Genomic DNA, 19,594 nt, shown 5'->3' with positions numbered 1-19,594 from the left:
TGGAGGCAGAGCCTCACACCTGCTGCTAGAAATTTCATAACAAGCAATATATCTTACACCAACTTCTTCCATTGGGATGCCTACCAAAGCTCTGAGCGGATCATGGTCCACCCTTGGGCCATGGCCCATGGCGCAGTAAAAAGAGCAGAGCAACAATGTAAAGTTACATACTTCTCACATCAAGACCTGCAAGTGTACAGAGCTGACACACCAGCTTTCTTCATCCCTTCCTACACACATAATTTCTGATCAGGAATGATAAAATTGCTTATCTAATCCATACTCCTTCCTCTTCAGACAGTTACAGATGGTGATTAGGTTTTCTCCACAGTGAACAGTTATTTGGTCACCAATAAACAGGACACAGCACCATATGGCCTACAGGCAGTGGTGATCATGTCATGATTTATCAGTTGCCAAAAGCCACTGAAGTTCTTACCTTCTTATCAACCCAGGACATTTGGGCTCACATTCAAACAAAAGTAAAATACTTATTTATTTGTCTTTCAGGGATGGGCATTTTCATAGATTACTTAGATTATTAAGGTGCGTATCACCTGTCCAGTACAGATTTTTGTCACTGACTCAGCAGGTTGTATATTACTTCTGTAGAATACATGTATTACACAGAATTTTCTCTCTTGTAAGAGTTTTAGAAAACATTCAACAAAAACACCCTAATTCTCTCACACAACAAATGACTTAAGGAAGGGCGGGACTTTGTCTCCATGAGATCTCAGTTATTATTGATAAAAAGCATATAATACTTTCACTTTATACTGAAATTAAGTGAAAATAACTTCAAACCGTATATGTAAATCTATGACTGCATTTAACTGGGATGAAAAAAACCCAGTAAATTATAATAATTCACTTGATCCTTAGGGTTTTTTTTCACAGAGTCATTAGAACTATAGGGTAAAACTTCAAAATGCAGGTGAAATAGCACTAGGTACGTCAGAAATATATTGTTGAATGCTGGATGTAACTACATTGGTCAGCTTTCTTTATTACATCCTTCACTCACAAAAGGTAAAAGGAGGACAAATTGAAAATAAACATTAAAAAAATCAGATTAAAAAATGTGCAGGAGAAGAAAAGTTGTCTTTCATATGTCACACTTTCTATGCAAAGAAGAGTTAAAATGATGGTGTTTTCTTTACTGAGTTCTACATAAACATCCTGGACTCAACACACAGTATTTTATTAATCAAATGACACAGGCACTCCATGGTAATGATTTATCTCATTTTTAAATGACTGTTTTCCTACATCATTTCTACAGAGACATTTGCCTGCAATAATAAGGTATTCCAAAATAGCAAATTCCAACAATCTCTATGTAAAAATAATGCTGATCTTATGCTTCTAATTAGTCAGAGAGTTGGCAACCAGTAAAACACATTTTGTAAAAGAGAGGCACAGTAAACTTAACCTCGCACCTCATAAAAAGCTTTGTAGTCATCCCAGTGGTGGCTCTCAGCATCCTGTAAAATGCTTGTAGCACAAACTCTGACGCAGTAGTTCGTAACTTGAAACTGGAGGACGTTGATGAATTCCTGATATTGTTGGACAGGCACCAGGAACAGGGGCCTGTTCAGAGAGAATGATCAAAGAGGCAAAGATTGAAAGGCTGTGCAGTAGGAGGTAACGATCCCCAGCGCTGCAAATGGTTTTGATTATTAGGTATCAATCATTCATTTCCTCTCGGTCCTGGAGTCTGAACCTACCATTCGCTTCTGAAAAATATCTGGTCTTTGTTTCACAAGTTCTTTGAAAAATATTGGCTCATCTAGAAATTCTCATTTAACTAAGTCGCTGAGAAATACATCACTTCATCCTATTTGCTGAGATAAAAGTACATTTGTCATTCAGTTATGGGGAGATTCTGGGCTGCAGCATAATTGCATCAGCACTGAGTGTGATAGAGAAAACATAAACGCAGAATCCAGAGATTATTTTTGGTAGGTATGTACTAAAACTCTTTCATGGAGAATTATTGAGCAATATTTTGGCTCATTCGCAAAGATACCCTTCATGCAGATGATTGTGAAACACAGGGGAAGTAGCTCAACTGTGCACACAACCCCTAAGAAATCACACATCTCTTGAAAATTTTGCTAGTTCAGATGTCCCTCCCCAAAGTCTTCGCTTTTCAATTACATATGGCCAGGAACACATGGACCAATATAGAGATTCCTAGTATCATAAGTCAAAATCTCCTAGTAGCACAGCAAACGTAGCTCTGTTGCCCCACAGGTCAAACACTGTCTTAGACTTTGCGCTACTGCTTCGTATCTTCTCTACTTTTAATTCTGCACGCAATGAAACATGAATTCTAAAACCACATTGGATGTATTTGTTCACATTTCTGTATACAGACCATGTAAGGAAAAAGCACAGGAACATCTATTTATACTGTCCTCTAAGATTGCTATGTGCTAAATCAGATTTTATTGAAATTCAGCTATTGGAAAGGTCAGAAAAGGAAATTATGGCCTCAGCCCTCTATTTATATGAGAGCAGAGTACATTCAGTTCACTGGACAATCCTATTTACGCAAGCTTAATAAATAAAAAATATTGATCTGCAAATCAAATGCAGATCTTAAACATAAATGATTTGTTTTGTAACGGCTGCTTTAGATTATTAATAGCCTTGATTCAGATCTTTCCACAAATAGCACACGCAGGGCATGGGCTAAAAAATATGATGCAATTTGGAAAACTACCACCATGCTGTATCACCAAAGTGGAACCAGGTCCTGTGTTATTTATGTTTGAATTAAACCACCGTTAAGTTAAAAGGACTCACTTTTTGCTCGTTTCTCTCATTAAATTGCTATACATGGTAAGATGCTGGAAGACATATATCGCTGTGGAAAGGGCAGCATACAAGTCTTGCGGGGGAGCCTTGGAGGGGACGTCTTTGCTCTTCTGGTCCAGTTTCGCCAGGACGGCTGCGGCCACTTCGCTGCAGGCGTCCACAAAGTTCGCTCTGATGTCCTCCAGAGAATCGTCCCTGCACGCCAGAGCCAACGGGAGCAACGTGTCCAGCTCCTCCACGATGTCGGAGCAGAACTGAGACACACAAACGTGGCATCGCGTTATTTGTATTCTGGCAGCACTATTTTAATTCATACACGCGAGGGTCAGATTCTTGAACAATGAAATTGGCACAAAACATAAATATATCAGCTTTACAAACATTTTATTTTGTTATACAGGGAAGAAACATTTATCTACTGTAAATTGATTATTATTTCATTCCTTCTTGCTTTAAAGCTGCATAATATATCTTGCGGAAAAAAAATTAAAACCATCTTATGCTAATAACGCCTTCATTTTGTTTATGATTATGTTAGACGTACATTCAAAGCAAAAGGTTAATTCCTTATAAACAATGATAATCTTCTAAACTAATTTATTTCGAAAAATTGTTTACAAACACATTTCTTAATACTGAATTTGAACACAAACTTTTAATCTCTTAGTAAATTCATACATTGATCTCCCTAAAATTAACTCCCAAGAGCCTGTCTGGTATTTTAAGCAAACATTCATTAACAGCATTCCAAATTTTCTAGAACAGTTGCAAAGCTTACTAAATAAAAAAAAAAAATTCAAACACATATTCTCTTGGAAAAATAATTTAATTAATCATAATAAATGACCTTTCAGCCAAATCAAAGAAGTCTAATTTGGCTATATTATTGGTTATGCTGATTAGTTAAACGGCATGTCTAAGGATATGAATACAGAAAATCGCTTTATAGCTATGCTTCAAAGCTTTCAGCATTTTCACATCAAACCACTTGGTAACAGAGTAGATACTAATCACAATGTTTTAGAACTTTTTGGATTAAAAAAAAAATAATGCCAGCAAAGTTTAAAAGTTAATTCTTTCAAGTTATTGTATAAAGCTCTGTTCAGCCTCATATTGTAATGCCTCTCACTTTCTTCCTAATTCCATTTATATAAGATATAGAATATTAATGGTACTGTAAGTACTTCAAAGCGTAGATGGCAAACAGCCTTGGCATTCTGTCTCCCCTCAAACTTCAGATCTTTTGATACCTGCCTTAGCAATTCGTTTTGGTTGCTCCTCCGGTTGGACTGCTCCGCAGGACTCCCTCATTTGCTGGTTGTTTACAAGACTCATTGCATAGCCTGCAGCTGAAAACTCTTCTTTCTGCTCATGTTGAAGAATTTTAGTTGAAAAATCCTTGATTGCTATTGTTATACAGTGAGCCACGGAGGACGACAGGTCTTTAAATGCATTTCTCCAGCCAAAATTCAGTAAAATAGGCTGAAATACATACATTGAATCAATCCAAACTCATTATTGAGTGTTAGTATTGTCTGCAACTTATACAAACATCCATAATTAAATTAAAGGACATAATCATATTTTGAAACTCATGTTAATAGCTTAAACTATAGTCTGCTAGTCTTGAAATCATATTAAAAGCACTCAACAAAAATGAACATTTGTAATTTGTCATCAAAATTTTAGTAAATACATTTATAGAAAAACCTGTTTAAACAAGACTTACTTATCCTCTTTAACAGAATCCATTTAAAAAAGTCAAATACATTTATAAACATTTTCAATAGTTTAACAAGTAATCCAGCAATGGGTACCCTGTAATAATTTCCACTGCAAGGTACAACTGGAAGCTATTAACTATGAATATTAATGGAGGACATTTAGAGAAGCTGATTTTAACACAGCCACTCTGAATTTTGCTTCTCTAGAGCTGGATTTAGCAAAGATTAAAATGTTTAAATAGGCTTCTACTAGGGTTTACACTAGTTCTCTGCCTTCCACAAGTCGTGAGAAGCAGACACAGCAGGACACCGTTACTTTTCCATTAATCTTGCTTTGCATTGCTCGTATTGTTCTTAGTAATCTATTAGGTGCAGGAACATTACTCTCACAAACTGATTCAATTTTTAAAAATTATTTCAGAACTAAAATTGAGCCTTTAGGAAATTAAATCCCACTATCGCAATGTATCAGACTTGTTAGAGCATTTAGGTCCCACAAATTCAACAATAAAAATTTGTTTAGTAGTAGATGGAAGCCAGACTAAAACTTAATCTTGTACACACCTTCTACAAAGTATAGTGTTTACTAAACAGTAGCTTGTTGTCATCAAAGAAACCGGATATTGTATTTATCCCTATAGGAAGCATAATCATGATCAAATGCTACAAACTTGATAGATTTTTTTTAAGATTCTGCTGTTTAGGAATATATTTAATATTGAAGAAAGTTATCATATGTTACCATTTTTTTACTATTTTGTTATGAGGTATCTTACACTTCTGATGTTAAATCCATTCTGTTATTAAATCTTAAATAACAACCACTTCTTCATGAATGCCGTAAGAATTTATTCCATCTTAACTAAGACTTTGCACCTAAAATTAATTGCAGTAGCTAAATAATGGAGCTACAGCAATAGGTGTTTATAATGAACATGGTGACAGACTACACTGGAGACACAGACAAAAGAAAATCCCCTACAAAGTGTAAGATGCTTTTCATACTCACTTCTTCTACCTGAAGTAACTGTTCAGGAAGCACACTGGTTTCATTTGCTCTAGTTTCTCCTATTAAAAGCTCCCCACTAGCTTTCTTCAGAACTCCTGCACAGTATGATAAAAGGGATCAAAGTTAAGATTAATTCTGTAGAAAAGTCAGCAGCCTACAACACTTTCTGATATATCAATATGAAGCATAAAAAAACCCTCAACAAGATGTAGGGGAATACTAATGTTATGATAAAGTCAAATTCAGGTTATACACAGCTCCTTTTATATAACATGATGAAATCCACATCCCATTGTATTCATATTTTATACAAACGCACATATAATGTGTAAAATATAGTTTCTTTTGTCATTAATTCATTTTTATACTCATTGTGCAGTCACCTATTCCTAGGGAGAACAGATAACGTTAGAACAGCTATGTATAAATTAATTTCTATTCTTTGTTCAATAAATTGTATGAATTGCACACTAATGTATTTTTATAGTTTTTATTTATTTGGAAATGCCAATAAGATAAGAATAAAAAGACAGTTAATTAGTACAGTTATTATGAACAAAATAATGGTGACAGGAACAAGAACAAGTGAAGGTCCTTAAGAAGCGCTGGTACAAAGCCCACTCATAAATCTTGGAGTAATGGGAATATTGCCCCAGTTTTGAGAAGGACAAACCAATATCTGGGGTAGATATCACTTTCATCAGTGTTTCAAGCAAACCAGGAGGTTCCTGAAGTGACTGATGATAACTTCCTACTCCAAGTGAAAGAGGAGCCAACGAGGAGAAGGGCTGTGCTTTATCTCGCACCAAAAAGGAGGCGTTTGTCGGGAATGTAAAGGTCACTTAGCTGCAGTGACTATGATATGGTAGAGTTCAGGATCCCAAGGGCAGGAGGAGGTTGAAAAGCAAGCTTACATCCCTAGACTTCAGCAGAGCAGACCTTGCCCTCTTCAAAGACCTGATTGGAAGAGTCCCATTGCATAAGGCCCTTGATTGAAATGGCGCCCAAGAAAACTGGTTAATTTTCAATGATCACCTCCTCCAAGATCAAGAGTTGGGAGGAAAATGCCAGGAGGCCTGCGTGGATGAACAAGGTGATCCTAGCCAATCTTGAGCACCCACAGAGGGTGGAAGCAAATACAGGTAACCTGGCAGGAACACAGAAAAAATGTGTGAGCACCCAGGGATGAAGTCAGGAAAGCTAAACCCAAATGCAACTAAATCTGTACAGGGACGGACAGACAACAAGAAGGTCTTCTGGAAGCACACAGATGACAAATAGAAGCCTAGGGAAAATGCAGACCTATTGCTCAATGAGATGGGGGACCTAGTTACAGAGACATGGGAAAGGCTGACATACCCAATGCCTTCTTTGCCTCAGTCTTTATTAGCAAGACCGGCCTTCAGGAATCCCAAGTCCCAGAGTCGAGGAGGGGTAAGGTTGGAGAAAGGAAGATGTACCCTTGGTGGAAAAGGATTTGGTCTGGGAGTACTTAAGCAAGTGGACATCCACAAGTCCATGGGCCCTGATGGGATGCACCCACAAGTGCTGAGGGAGCCGGCAGATGTCATTGCAAGGCCAGTCTCAACACTCTTAGATCAATCATGACAACTGGGAGAAGTATCCAAAGACTGGAGGAAAGCAAATGTCATTCCTATCTTCAAGAAGGGCAAGAAGAATGACTCAGGGAATCCCAAGCCAGCCAACCTTACCTCAGTCTCTGGGAAGGTGATGAGGCAGCTAATCCTGGAAACCATATCCAGGCATATTGCAGACAAAAAATTCATCAGGAGTACTCAGTATGGCTTCACCACGCTTGACCAACTTGGTAAACTTCTGTGAAGAAGTGAGTGGCCTGGTAGATGAAAGTAGAGCAGTGGATATTGTCTACCTGGACTTCAGTAAGGACTTTGACACTTTCTCCGATAAGATCCTGTTATAGGACAGACTGTAGACAAGTTCTTGATGTATGGGCTGGATAAGCAGACAGGTAGGTGGGTTGAAAACCGGCTGAATGACCAGATGCAGAGCATGGTAATTGGTGGCACAAAATCTTGTGGGAGGCCAGTAATTAGTGGTCTATCTCAGGGGTCAGTACTTGTCCAGTCCTGTTTAGCATCATCAATGATGTGGATGATGGGGCAGTGTAACCCCAGCAAGTCTGCAGATGACAACAAACTTGGGGGAGGATGATATTCCAGAGAGTCGTGCTGCCGTCCAGAGGGACCTCATCAGGCTGGGGAATTGGGCACATAAAAGTTCAACAAGGAGAAGCGCAAAGTCACGCACCTGGGCAGGAACAAGCACCAATATATGCTGAGGGTCACTCAGCTGGAAAGCAGCTTTGCAGAACAGGACCTGGGGTCCAGGTGGACACCAAGTTGAACAGGGGCCCTTGCTGCGAAGGTTAACAATATCCCGGGCTGCATTAAACGGAGTACTGCCAGCAGGTCGAGGGAGGTGATCCTTTCCCTTTACTTAGCACTGGTGAGGCCACATGTGGAGTACTGTGTGCAGTTCTGGGCTACTCAGTACAAGAGAGAGATGGAGACAGCGGAGAAAGTCCAACAAGGGGCCACGAAGATGATTAAGGGACTGAAGCATCTCACATATCAGGAAAGGCTGAGAGTACTGTGACTGTTTAGCCTAGAGAAGTCATAGGGGGATCTCATTAATGTAAATAAATACCTGAGGGGAGGGTGCAAAGATGTCAGAGCCAGGCTCTTCTCAGAGGTGCCCAGAGACAGGACAACAGGCCACAGACACAGATGGAAACACTTTTTTTCCCGTGAGGGTGACCAAGCGCTGGAACAGGTTGTCCAGAGCGGCCACAGAGCCTCTTCCCTTGGAGATACTCAAAAGTTGGCTGGACGTGACCCTGGGCAACCCGCTGTACATGGCCCTGCTTGAACAGAGGCTGTTGGACGGGGTGACCTCCAAAGGTCCCTTCCAACCTCAACGATTCTGAGATTCTGTGTTTCGAAAGGAATATGAGAATAAAACCAAACAATACGGTACTTTTGAAATCCATCTCCTAGCATAAAGCTGGTAAACAACACAAGTGCAGATATTCGTACTTTGATGTAGCTCCTGTGAAATTAAAACCAAGAAGTTTCAAACGATTGGGTGCTGCCAAGCATTGTTAAAAATTATCTTCTAAGCATAACCTTAGAGTCACCTGAAGCTACTGGTGGTACACACTGCCAAGGTTTAAAGAGCTTTTCTCTTTCTATGAAACACTCAGCGTTTGCAGCTATATAGGATTTCATTTACCCAAAGCTGATTTTTATCCTTCCCCTAAGCAATTCACCCTCCGAAAATGAACGATCTGCTTTCCATACACCGATACAGCATTCTAAGTCTTCAAGGTTCTGGGTTTTTTTTTGTTTGCTTCTTTTCCCAAACAATGTTTTCCTTTGCATTTTCAAAAGACATCAGTGAAAAAGAGATTTGGGCTGGGAAAAATGAAAGATAACATGGTAGAACATAAAAGTACAGACTAATCAGGCCATCTGGCTCCCTGACCATTCAATATTTGTCAGAGACGGCAGCATAAACTTACGCATTTTTCAATATGTTCTAATGTATTTTACAATGAAGTTTTCTGCAATTTTCTTTAGAAATTTCTCCAGAATTAAAACACTGCTGCCTTCAAGAAAAAAAAAAAACAAAAAACAAAAAAACAAAAAAGCCCAAACCATCCAAAAAAAAAAAACCCCACAAAAAAACCCCAACCAATCAACAAAAACCCCAAAACAACCCCATAACTAACTGCCTGGGTATATTTCCTCTTTTCTGTTCTGTGCTTTCTACCTTAAATTTACCTTGTTTTTCCTTAATATTTTCCTTTTTTAATATATCTGATCCTAACTATAAGCAAAATTTAATATCCATATATTAACATTCTCTTTTTGTCACTACTTAGATCAGCTACTTCTAATTTTTTATATCAAGACTTTAAAGATTTAACATTTAACCTAAAATCCTTGTGTATCCATTGAATTACTACCTTACCTGTTAAGAGCTCGCAGCTGAAATAAATAGTATCTAGTTCATGGTAGATTTGTGTCTCTAAGACCAGAGTTGAAGAGCCAAATGATGCTTCCACTAGCATCAGTCCTCCTAAAGGTTCCTTCATTTTTAAATTAACTGGTTCTACTAGATCTCCCCACCTCCTTTTCTAACTAAGAGCCTGCGTGCTCTTGCCCTATATTTATATATATCTGCCCATTGCATGCAGGTTTACACCAAAGAAGCCCCAAGGCGTTGAAGACAGGAAGGCAAGAGGATGGAGGAAGCACCTCTGCCTACGCAGCCATAGTTCTCTACACAAATTCAACTCATCCCAAATTCCAAACCTCAAACTCCATTTGCAGAGGCGGACAGAAATGTACGTGGTCCTTCTCATGCTTAGGGAAGAGAATTTGCAGAAAGAAGTGAATGTAATGAAAGAAGAAAATGGAGACCGAAGGAGAACTACTCACTTTTTCACACTTTCTCCCTTTGCAGAGCATATTCTACACCTCTGCCGCTCTTGGTTATGAGGGAAGACTGGATTAATCACAAATCCTCGCTGTATCTTTCTTGAAACTTATGTTCTATAAACTTCATAAACTGCTCATACTTTTTGTACTTCTTTCAGTTTACCAGCCAGGCAGCTTGAATAATTTTGATAGTGAATATTCAAAATGAGATTATATCAAGGGCTTCGCTTAAAATCAAAACTCTTCAGCCAAGTATCTCTACGTGTACTAAAATTTGTCTGGGATTATTCTTCTCTTTAAAGCAAATCTTGTCTTAAAGATATTGAATTATTTCTCCAATTCAGTATTTTTCTAGTTTTGTAATGATGATAATGGGACCTCTTGCATCATTATTTTTCTTCCTTATAAGAAGTTCTATTCAGTTATTTTTTTCCTACAGAATTCCACATCTTCCTTGTTTTTTTCATAGCACTTAGTCACTGTGACATTATCCTGCATGAAGTATAGAATAGCAGAGCATCAAGGAAAGCTTTGTATCAGGGCACACTAACTGTGAACAGGTAAGTAACAGCACCATCAAAGTGGATTAGCACTTGGATTCAGCCGGCTCAGCCAGAACTTGTATTGAAACTGTATTGGAAATAATCCGTCTTGCAGAAATGGGAAATACCACTCCCCCCCACAAATATAAATAACCAGAAGAAATGAAAAATATTTTACTAGCTGTAGATTAAAAAACATCCTGCTTTCTCTCTTCAATAATGGACTTTTTATTTGTTGTACTATGCTGAGCAAACTGTAGTAACACAAATACGGAAAATGTGCATCTGAAATCACAGTCCCTCCTAGTGTAAAACCCACCTTCACTTTGAATTATCTGCTGAAGCAATATATTTCTTAAAGAAGCTACTCGAACATCTTGCTTTGAGACCAAAGCAAAAATCACACCTTTCTTTCCTGAATCTTTACAACTTCAAAGTCTATTAAGTGGATGCATCTCACAAATTTGATTCCACGCTCATTTTATTACACTTTCTGGAAGCTGATACAGAGTAAAGGATTCCTTCTCTGAAGGAAAGACCTTCGCAAATCTTTCCAGACCCCAAGACAAAGCTTGTAGATGTAAGGGCTCAACAACTTTGCCCACAGTGTTTTCAAAGAGTTCCACTGGAAAAAGCTTTTCTTGGTACTCATTATCTGATCTGTCCAAAGTTCACCTTTCTCCCTGGAATGGAAAAAATAGTGAGAGACAGATGAAAGTATGTTAGATGTTTTTGATATTTTTTTAAGTCTCAACAAGACGCTTCTGAAAAGCCAGAGGGAAGAGAAATGTACCACAAAGGTGGGAACAGAATGCAATCTGGGAGGATTCTAAACCAAAATCTCCTGCTTAACCCTTGACTGCAGCTGAATGTTCCAGATTCCTTCAAAGAGAACGACCCCTGTGATCCTGCACATCCTCGGTATGTCAGAACATCTCAGGACTTTCAGCTGAATGTAAATAGAGAAGGAGATGGTCTCATCACTGTAGGCACCACAAGACACCAGCAAAAGAAATGTTTAAATGTCTGGTCAAGAAAAAACAGAGGGTGGTTACTCCTTGTATTTTCTGAAGCCTGTTGCTTGTAGTGGAACGAAGTGAGGTTCGCAACGCTGAGAATAAATATTCTGTAAATGTCAGAAAAATACAGATCGCTTTCCTCAGAAAGGTAGAGTAGCAGTCTTGTCCAGATGCCACATTAAAGCTCAGAGATGGAATAAAACCACATCATAATTTATTTGTCCAAGAACTTCGCATGTTTTTTTTTCCTTTTATTTATCTACTGGTAGTAGATGAAATGGGTGTTTACACTACTTTTTAAAATTTGTGCTTAGATAATGCAAATATAATTTGAAATCAAGTGCAAAACTTGGCACGTATGCACTGCTCATTGAGGAATACATGCTAAATTAGGCCTGGTAAAGGAGGAGTCAAAAAATAAAACCAGGAAGAACTGGATGGAGAAAAGTGAAAAGAAGTTAGAGTGGAAAATGCAAGTAGCTGTATTTTTTTTTTTTTTCAAACTATGCAAACCAATTTGGGAAAATGAGGATTCCGAATGTATTCCAGAAGATGCTGGATACAGAACTCTCAAACTGAACTCAGAGAACTACCTGTACCACCTAAAAAAACTCTCTACATCCATCTCCCTACAGAGTTCACTCTGGTTCACTGTTTCCTTCGGTGCTATTGTCTGCCATGGGGTTACCATCAGAGAACACTGGTAGGTAGTACTTCCCTCTAACATCTATTTTCAACCACCTAAATTGGTCTTCATAGGATTCCATTGTGCGCACTGCAAAGAAACTTGTCTTGTTGCCAGCTAGAACTGTGAACTACATGTCTTTCTTTTCTTCACTGTTCTTTTTTTTGGTTCACAAGCAACCTCCTACCAAAAGCAGAATCCGCAGAAGAGACTACATCCAAGCGATAATGCAATGAAAAAGTATGAAGAGAAGCCCAGGTGGCCACCTTGCAAATTTCCAATGTGGAAGCCTTCGACCTCTCCGCCCAAGAAGCAGCTATAGTCCTAGTGTAATGAGCTTTACAAACCCTGGGAGCCTCTTTACCCTTAACTACATACGCCTCCCTAATACAATCCCTTAACCATCTAGCTAAGGAACTCTTAGAAGCCATTTGACCCCTCTTAAGACCCCCTAAGAGTACAAACAATCTGTCAGAAGATATGAAATCTTTGATTCTTCTGTGATAAACCCTAAGTGTTCTTCTTACATCCAATTTATGCAGCCATTGCTCTTTGTCATCGCTGGGTTTAGGGAAAAATGAGGGCCAAGAAACCGTCTGGTTAAGATAAAACTCAGATGCCATCTTCGGGACAAAAAAACATTTAAAAAGAGGAACCATCCAAAGAACTACTTTGTTTCTGATGGAACTTTACACGTGTTCTATATATCAAGATCGAAGTGCTATGGGATATGCTGAACAAAAATCAACTAAAACTGCCATTGAAGCAGCTATACGCCTAAACGCAACACTTGACACAAGCACGTGAAAACACATTATTTTTGTTGCATCTCTGCGTGAGTCACATAGATAAAAAGGCTCCTGCGAATACTAAAAGCAACCAAAAAGAAAAGAAAGCAAGTGCGATGTTCCAACCTGTGTGATGCCTAGGGAAACTTCAGCTCACTTGGGTATTAGCCTACGTTTTGTGAACTGGCCAGCTTCCCCTAATTTACTAGCAGTAGTAATACTTGCAGAGGACTGATACTCCAGATACGCCCACAGTGCGGTGACTGCAGCGTGGTCTGGACAAACCCAACCATAGAGCACGGGTAATTGTCTAGAAACAGCAGCACACAGTTCAATCGGGGCTAATTTGCTTTGTTTCTTAGGTTGGTTCTGCAGCCACTGCTGCATTGCACACCTGACACTGGTACCTGAGTTAATTTAAAGCTGCTTTGGATAGGTCTGAGCACTACATTATGTTAAATTAAACAAGATTCCTTGTAAAAAGGCTTCTAAATAAGTACTGAAGATGGCCATTCTATTTTCCAGTCATATATTATAATGTGTTCTCATGAAAATAAAGCAAGGATTCTAATAAATTCTTTTTATCAAAACGCAGACATCATCAGTGAAAAAAATAAGATTATCAGCCCAATATAGGACACTAACAGAGAAAATCTTAAATCCCTTCTGGTACTTAAAAGAACTTGGAACTACTGGGAACATAGCTCTCGCTTTCCCATATCAAATCATCTTTCACTTCATCACTACAACTGAGATTTCTGGCAATATGAAATGAAAATAACACCAATAAGCCATTCTTCTATATAGACTTTTTATTCCTCTTTTTTTTCAATTTCTCTGGCCATGTCTTCACATATTCTCCAGAAACTGATATAACGTGTGAATAAAACCACCTGATCGGAACAGCAACACTGAAAACAAAGGTATTTCTGATTAATTCACTGACATCACCTGTAAAAGATTTACATTTTCCTGTGCTTCAGGGTATCAATTTCAAGTTTTCTTTAGAACAGGCCTTCTACCCAGAAGACTGATTCCTATAACAAGAATTAGTAATATTCCCCATTCAGATCTGATTAAGTAGAGGCACCATTTAAGAACCTACTTGCCACAGACATGATTACTTTAAAATAGCATTTCTAAAAGACGAAGGCTTAACACACTTTTGAGGAACAGTTCTGAATGTAATTAAATTTGGAGACATGCCTGCAGGTGAAAGTCCTAAACGGGCTTCCTGGAAAGTAAAATATTTCTTGTTAATCAAATTCTCTGTATTATTGGACATCGCCTGTCTTAGAGGGCAGTTACTTAAACATGTCAAATAAATTTCCCACTCGAAATGGTTTTATTTTTATTTTTTTTTTAAATTTCATTTTATCACAGCATATAAAAGTAAAAAGAACACTAAAAATTACCCTACTGAAGGTACGGTCTATCCTCCACGTTATCCCTATGAATTTACTGTAACACCTCTTCATAGGATCAAGGCCACAAAACATGAAATACAGTGTATAACAGCTTAACATTTCTTGACAACTAGTAAAACTGAGAGATTAAAGGAGGCAGAAATACACCGAAACCAAGAGTAAAAATGGAACCTGAATGCAAATTTTATTTGATCTTTGATGTATATTCTACAAATACATAGGTTAACCTGTATTTCTTCATTTCAGAGTGTCAGTATTTCAGATGAAGCATCCATCAAGGAAATACGTGCCTCAGAACTCTTCTTATTTCATCTCTATATCAATTTAGCATTCTGAGACCACATTCTCTAAACACCTTTCTTCTCTACCTGCGGCTCGACTACAGAGATTTTGAGTATTTAACTCCACTGATCCTCCCTCCCCAGGCAGCCTGTCCTCATTTCTGGTCTGATCCTTTCCTGCAATATAATCAAAGACCTTGAAACCACTCGCTCTCTGGTGACCTGGAATCTCACCACTGGCAGAAGTAGCAGAGTAGAGCAACATTTATGAGCATAAAGTGACCTGGAAGGTGCTATTCACCCGGATTTGCGGGATTTTGGGTTCTCCTCAAATGACATGAATGCAATGAGATGACAAAGAGAGTAAGTTTGGGATGTACAGCAAGTGCTTTACGATTCTCCATCAATAACTACTGTACCTCGCATCTTTGCAGACGACTATCAGTTCTTTCCCACAACTCATTGTGCTCCAATGTAAATCTGCATATTTCAAAAATATTTTCAACGGATACAGTAATAAACTTGTTTATAAAACACAGTGACATAAATTAGGTAATTAACATTGAAAACCATATAAAATTATCCTTTTGCACAAAGTAGAAACAATAAATAAGCAAAAGCATTAATTACCTTGAACATTCTTATTCTTTTCCAAAAATGAAGGCAACAACAGAATTTCCGCAGAGAGCTCTTCAATTTTTTCTTCCATGAATAAAAAGAGTTTGATAAGTTGTGAAAGACATTTGAGCTGATGCAGCGTTAAGCAGAAGTTCCGCCCTTTTTTGTGGTGTTCTTGGGAAGCTGTTCGGGTAAAATCATAAAATACTTTTTAATACTGTTTATAAAATACTTTTTACTACTCTTTACAAAATGATCCTGCAAAACTCATTATGTAAGAGAGCATAATATATCAAGTAATTTCATTTTTGTCATAGCATAACGCATCTTTTCCTCATTGTAAAATACTGTTACACTAGTTCTTCCTACATCTTTGGCGTTTCTCTATCTGGGAGGTTACAACTGACTTCCAGGTCTTGTTATTCATTAACCAGGGTTTTTTCCAAGGAAAAGATCTACTCAGAAACCTTCTCACCTGTATTTTACAGAAAAAAACACTGTGATGCAAAAACTGACTGAACAAAAGGAAAAAAAACCCAAGTCATTATGATGTTTTAATGGTTTGGGACATCGCATCACTACACTGTCACTCTGCAAGTCACCTTGTCTGTTTAACAATCTGCTCGCACAATACAGCTGATGAATATGACATCTGAGTGAAAAGAAACATCAATCTAACACTCCACAACTTTAAATATGTGGGGTTTGAAAACAAGTGAGACTGTCAGTGAACAAATATCAGCAAGCATTATACCTATAAGCATTTGGTATTTAAAAGAAGAAATGGAACATTTTATTTTGAAAGGTTAACACTTGTAATCACAACATATAATCATGTCACATCAACCAGGGAACTCTGATTTGAGCACAGTCAGACTATAAAAGACTGTGAGCTGTTTCCAATTCAGTATTACCAAACCACATGGTTTTAGAGTATTTTAATTTTATAACTACTTTAAATGTAACAAATTTGCACTTCTATGCAAATTGTGGTGAACTGATACCATGTTCCTATGCAGTTCTGTTGCAGATGTAACATCAGCAGAACAGTTTGAGTGTCAGAGTAAGAGCCAGAGTAGTTTGAAAGGGAAGCTCTGAAAGACGAAAACAAATAGAAATTGATTGAAATGTACTTTTATGTGTCAAATCTCTCTTACCTTTGCAATTTTGAAGTACTCGGTACCTCCCTTTTTCCTCAAAGTTCCTGGATATTTTTTTTTAGGTATTCACAAATCACTTTTAAATAGACATAGATCTAAGTAGCAGAGCCGAGCTCTGAATACAAATTCCCTAATTTGCTATTCCAGTTTTGCAGCCTTAGAGATTGAACTGGGAGTTTTGCATCCACATCTGAATTTCCTCAAAGTTCCAAACAGATGTATTCATGCTAGTCCCTTGCACTTCTAAGAACGGCAAAATAAAATGTTTTGCATAATTATCTGTTAGTTCCTTTCCTCTCTGAATAACAAGTAAATAATATCTGTATCACTGGATTTCCAATTTTAAATCTGAAACTCAAAAAAAAAAAGACATTTTGCTATTCAGAGGATTCTTCTCCTTTACCTGAAAACTGGGTAATATAAACTGAGTTTAACTGACACGAAATGTCTGCAGACAGCCAGAAACAACAGATCCAGGTTGCCAGAACCACAAATCACAGCATAAAAATCAATGGAGCATTAGCTCTGTCTCCTGTAATTTGAAAACTTTGTGATGCTCCTGCCCCCTCTCTTGAGGAACAAAGAAACCTTCCAATTATTTGATTGCCCCAAGTGATATTGTCTTCATTAGAATGAAAGGAAGTGGACCTAGAAGCCAAAAGTATACCACAGTAGTATTAATTTTAGTATGTATTACTCAACTCAGAAAAAAAAGTCAAAACCTGTATTTGTAGTTTCAATGATAATTTCAAAGTACATGTCAGCTAAAAGCTGAAGACATTAAGTTCAAATATCCCTCTTTTTTCATGCCATTAAGAAGCTGAGAGAACACTTTAATATATGACAATGCATATTATGGCATGTGCAAGTAAACACATAATCATCAGAGCAACATCTTACTATTTAACAGCTCATATGTTCTACAAACGTCTAGGAAAGCCCTCAGGTTGTGAAGCATAGACAGAATTCTAGATGCTTGAAGGCCGGGAAGAACACAGGGTTAATTTCAGGGCTGACATAAAACTTTTATACAAAATTAAGAAACAAATGAAGGCAAGCATAGAGGAAATTCTGTCTTTGATAGAAAGGTACAAACATATGCGTCATCGTCTGATACGCAGCCAGTCCTCACAGTCAAGAGGAAAGATGGTGAGGGAACCACGGTTTAAGTGCACTCATGAAAGCCTGAGGTTGAAACCCCTTGAATCAGTCAGATTTGGGACTGATCAGAAACCTATGAACTACAGGCAGTGACACGACAGTGATCCAATTCTACATACAGTGACGTGCACCTGTGTGACCAGACGACAGCCAAGATAAAGGCACTAGAAAACAGAAAGTCATGATGAGACCACCCTGTAATGAATATTATTGTCAAGAGAACTGGAGGTTAACAATCATCTTGCACCAAAGCTGTAAGTTGGAGAATCCTTGAGATGGGATGCATCACACCATCTAGATCCTATGACTTCTCTAGGAGAAAAATAACCAACCAACCAACCCACCAACCAACTAAACAAATACCTACATGGCATTTATAAAGAGTACAATATACTATGGGTAACCCGTTCTTAAATTTTCTTTTGTCCTCTGTTAGGCTTTGTTGTCATGAAGAAAACGTGACTTACATTTGACATGGAAGTATATCAAAGATCGGGTTGTGACAAAGATTTGTGCATCATTTGCACAAGTTTTTTGCTACAACACTATGGGGGAAGCAAGCCACCTACCCTCACATTGGCAATCAGCACAACTCATGCTGATGTATCGTTGAACTTGGCTGTTGAGCAAAACTGATGGTAATAATGCAATAAGTATTTGAAAGGACAACTGCTGGGTGACATAGCTCACGTAAAGTTCTGTGTTGTTCTGCACAGCTCACAGCTCTTGAGGCTCTTGGCTCATGGTGGCAATCTCTGGCCTACCCACCTATCAGAACTACCACTGCAAGGCTTTATTCCATCACCTTTTATTCACACACAAACCATGAGTCTTACTAATCAGTGCAGTCTCTTCAGCTGCAGAATTATGCCAGAAAGACAGACATGGGCTAATTCTTATGTAAGACTAGTTCTATTTCTTGTGGGTCTGATTTTCAGAAAGCATGTTATCGGACAGTCCAACTTTTGGAAGTTATTCTGAACCTCAATGCTCCTTAGCTCATGCACTGCAATTCAGAAGAGCTGGACAGAGGGAATCTCTACAAGCTAATTTCCTTTCATATATGGTCATTTCCATGTCCACAGTTTCATTGTCTCCCAGAAATCACAACTCATGTATTCAGTGCCTGATGACCTAACATCGTGCACAGACCTCAATATCCAAAGTTTGGATGAAAGATCTTATACACATCCCACACTGTCAGGTTTCCCAATACTGATGGCAGCATTCAACTTTGAAGACCACTGACCTTGAACGAGCACATCACAGTCCTTTTTTAGCAGCGGGGAATGAAAAGGCATTTGTCCTCAGGCATTGATCTGATGGGACAACCACGGGACAGAAGCATTTAAGGACTGTGTAACAGAGAACACTTAAGCAGTCAACACGATGACATACAGAAAACATGGAAACAGATTTAAGAGTCTTGTAGAAGATCGTAATGAAGGGCACAGGCCTCCATGTGGCCAGATATGAAATAGACATGAAGACTCACTGTGATGCATGTCCAACCAAGTCTTACTGTCATGAACCTGTCTGTAGGAAGATCAGGCCCAGTCGCAGAGTAGTGTATGATTACTCTGAAAAAGTTACTTAGCGGATCATGACTTATGATGTTAGGTCAGAGAACTCACATAACTCATCTACCCAGACAATATCACATGGAAAGAGAGACATCCCTCTGTGATGAAAATGGTCTAAAACTGTTGACAGCACCCTACCCAGTTCACAGAGGACCATGCATAGGGTGACCAGAAGTACATGACGCTGATGTCAGCCGGCCACGAATCAGAGTTAGCAATGATACTCCAGTCTAATTGCAGAATCGAAGGCGGCATGTAGCAAATCACACATAGAAACCAACTTCCTT

The 19,594-nt window shown here is 38.4% G+C and overlaps 1 protein-coding gene across 2 annotated transcripts in view; it reads right to left on the bottom strand.

The window, feature by feature from the left end:
• The window catches only part of KIAA0825, a 237,978-nt gene that overhangs the window by 165,830 nt on the left and 52,554 nt on the right, over positions 1–19,594 (bottom strand). For both annotated transcript variants that reach the window (XM_082074214.1, XM_082074215.1), the window contains exons 5-9: positions 15,416–15,586; positions 5,560–5,654; positions 4,081–4,308; positions 2,815–3,080; positions 1,443–1,593 (exon numbers count right to left, since the gene is read on the bottom strand). In XM_082074214.1, the coding sequence (XP_081930340.1) occupies positions 1,443–1,593; positions 2,815–3,080; positions 4,081–4,308; positions 5,560–5,654; positions 15,416–15,586 (911 nt within the window). The remainder of the gene's footprint in view (positions 1–1,442; positions 1,594–2,814; positions 3,081–4,080; positions 4,309–5,559; positions 5,655–15,415; positions 15,587–19,594) is intronic.

This window comes from Streptopelia decaocto (assembly GCF_964273445.1).
Source record: "Streptopelia decaocto genome assembly, chromosome: Z".
Taxonomy (NCBI): domain Eukaryota; kingdom Metazoa; phylum Chordata; class Aves; order Columbiformes; family Columbidae; genus Streptopelia; species Streptopelia decaocto.
This window is presented reverse-complemented; position numbering and strand designations above follow the sequence as displayed.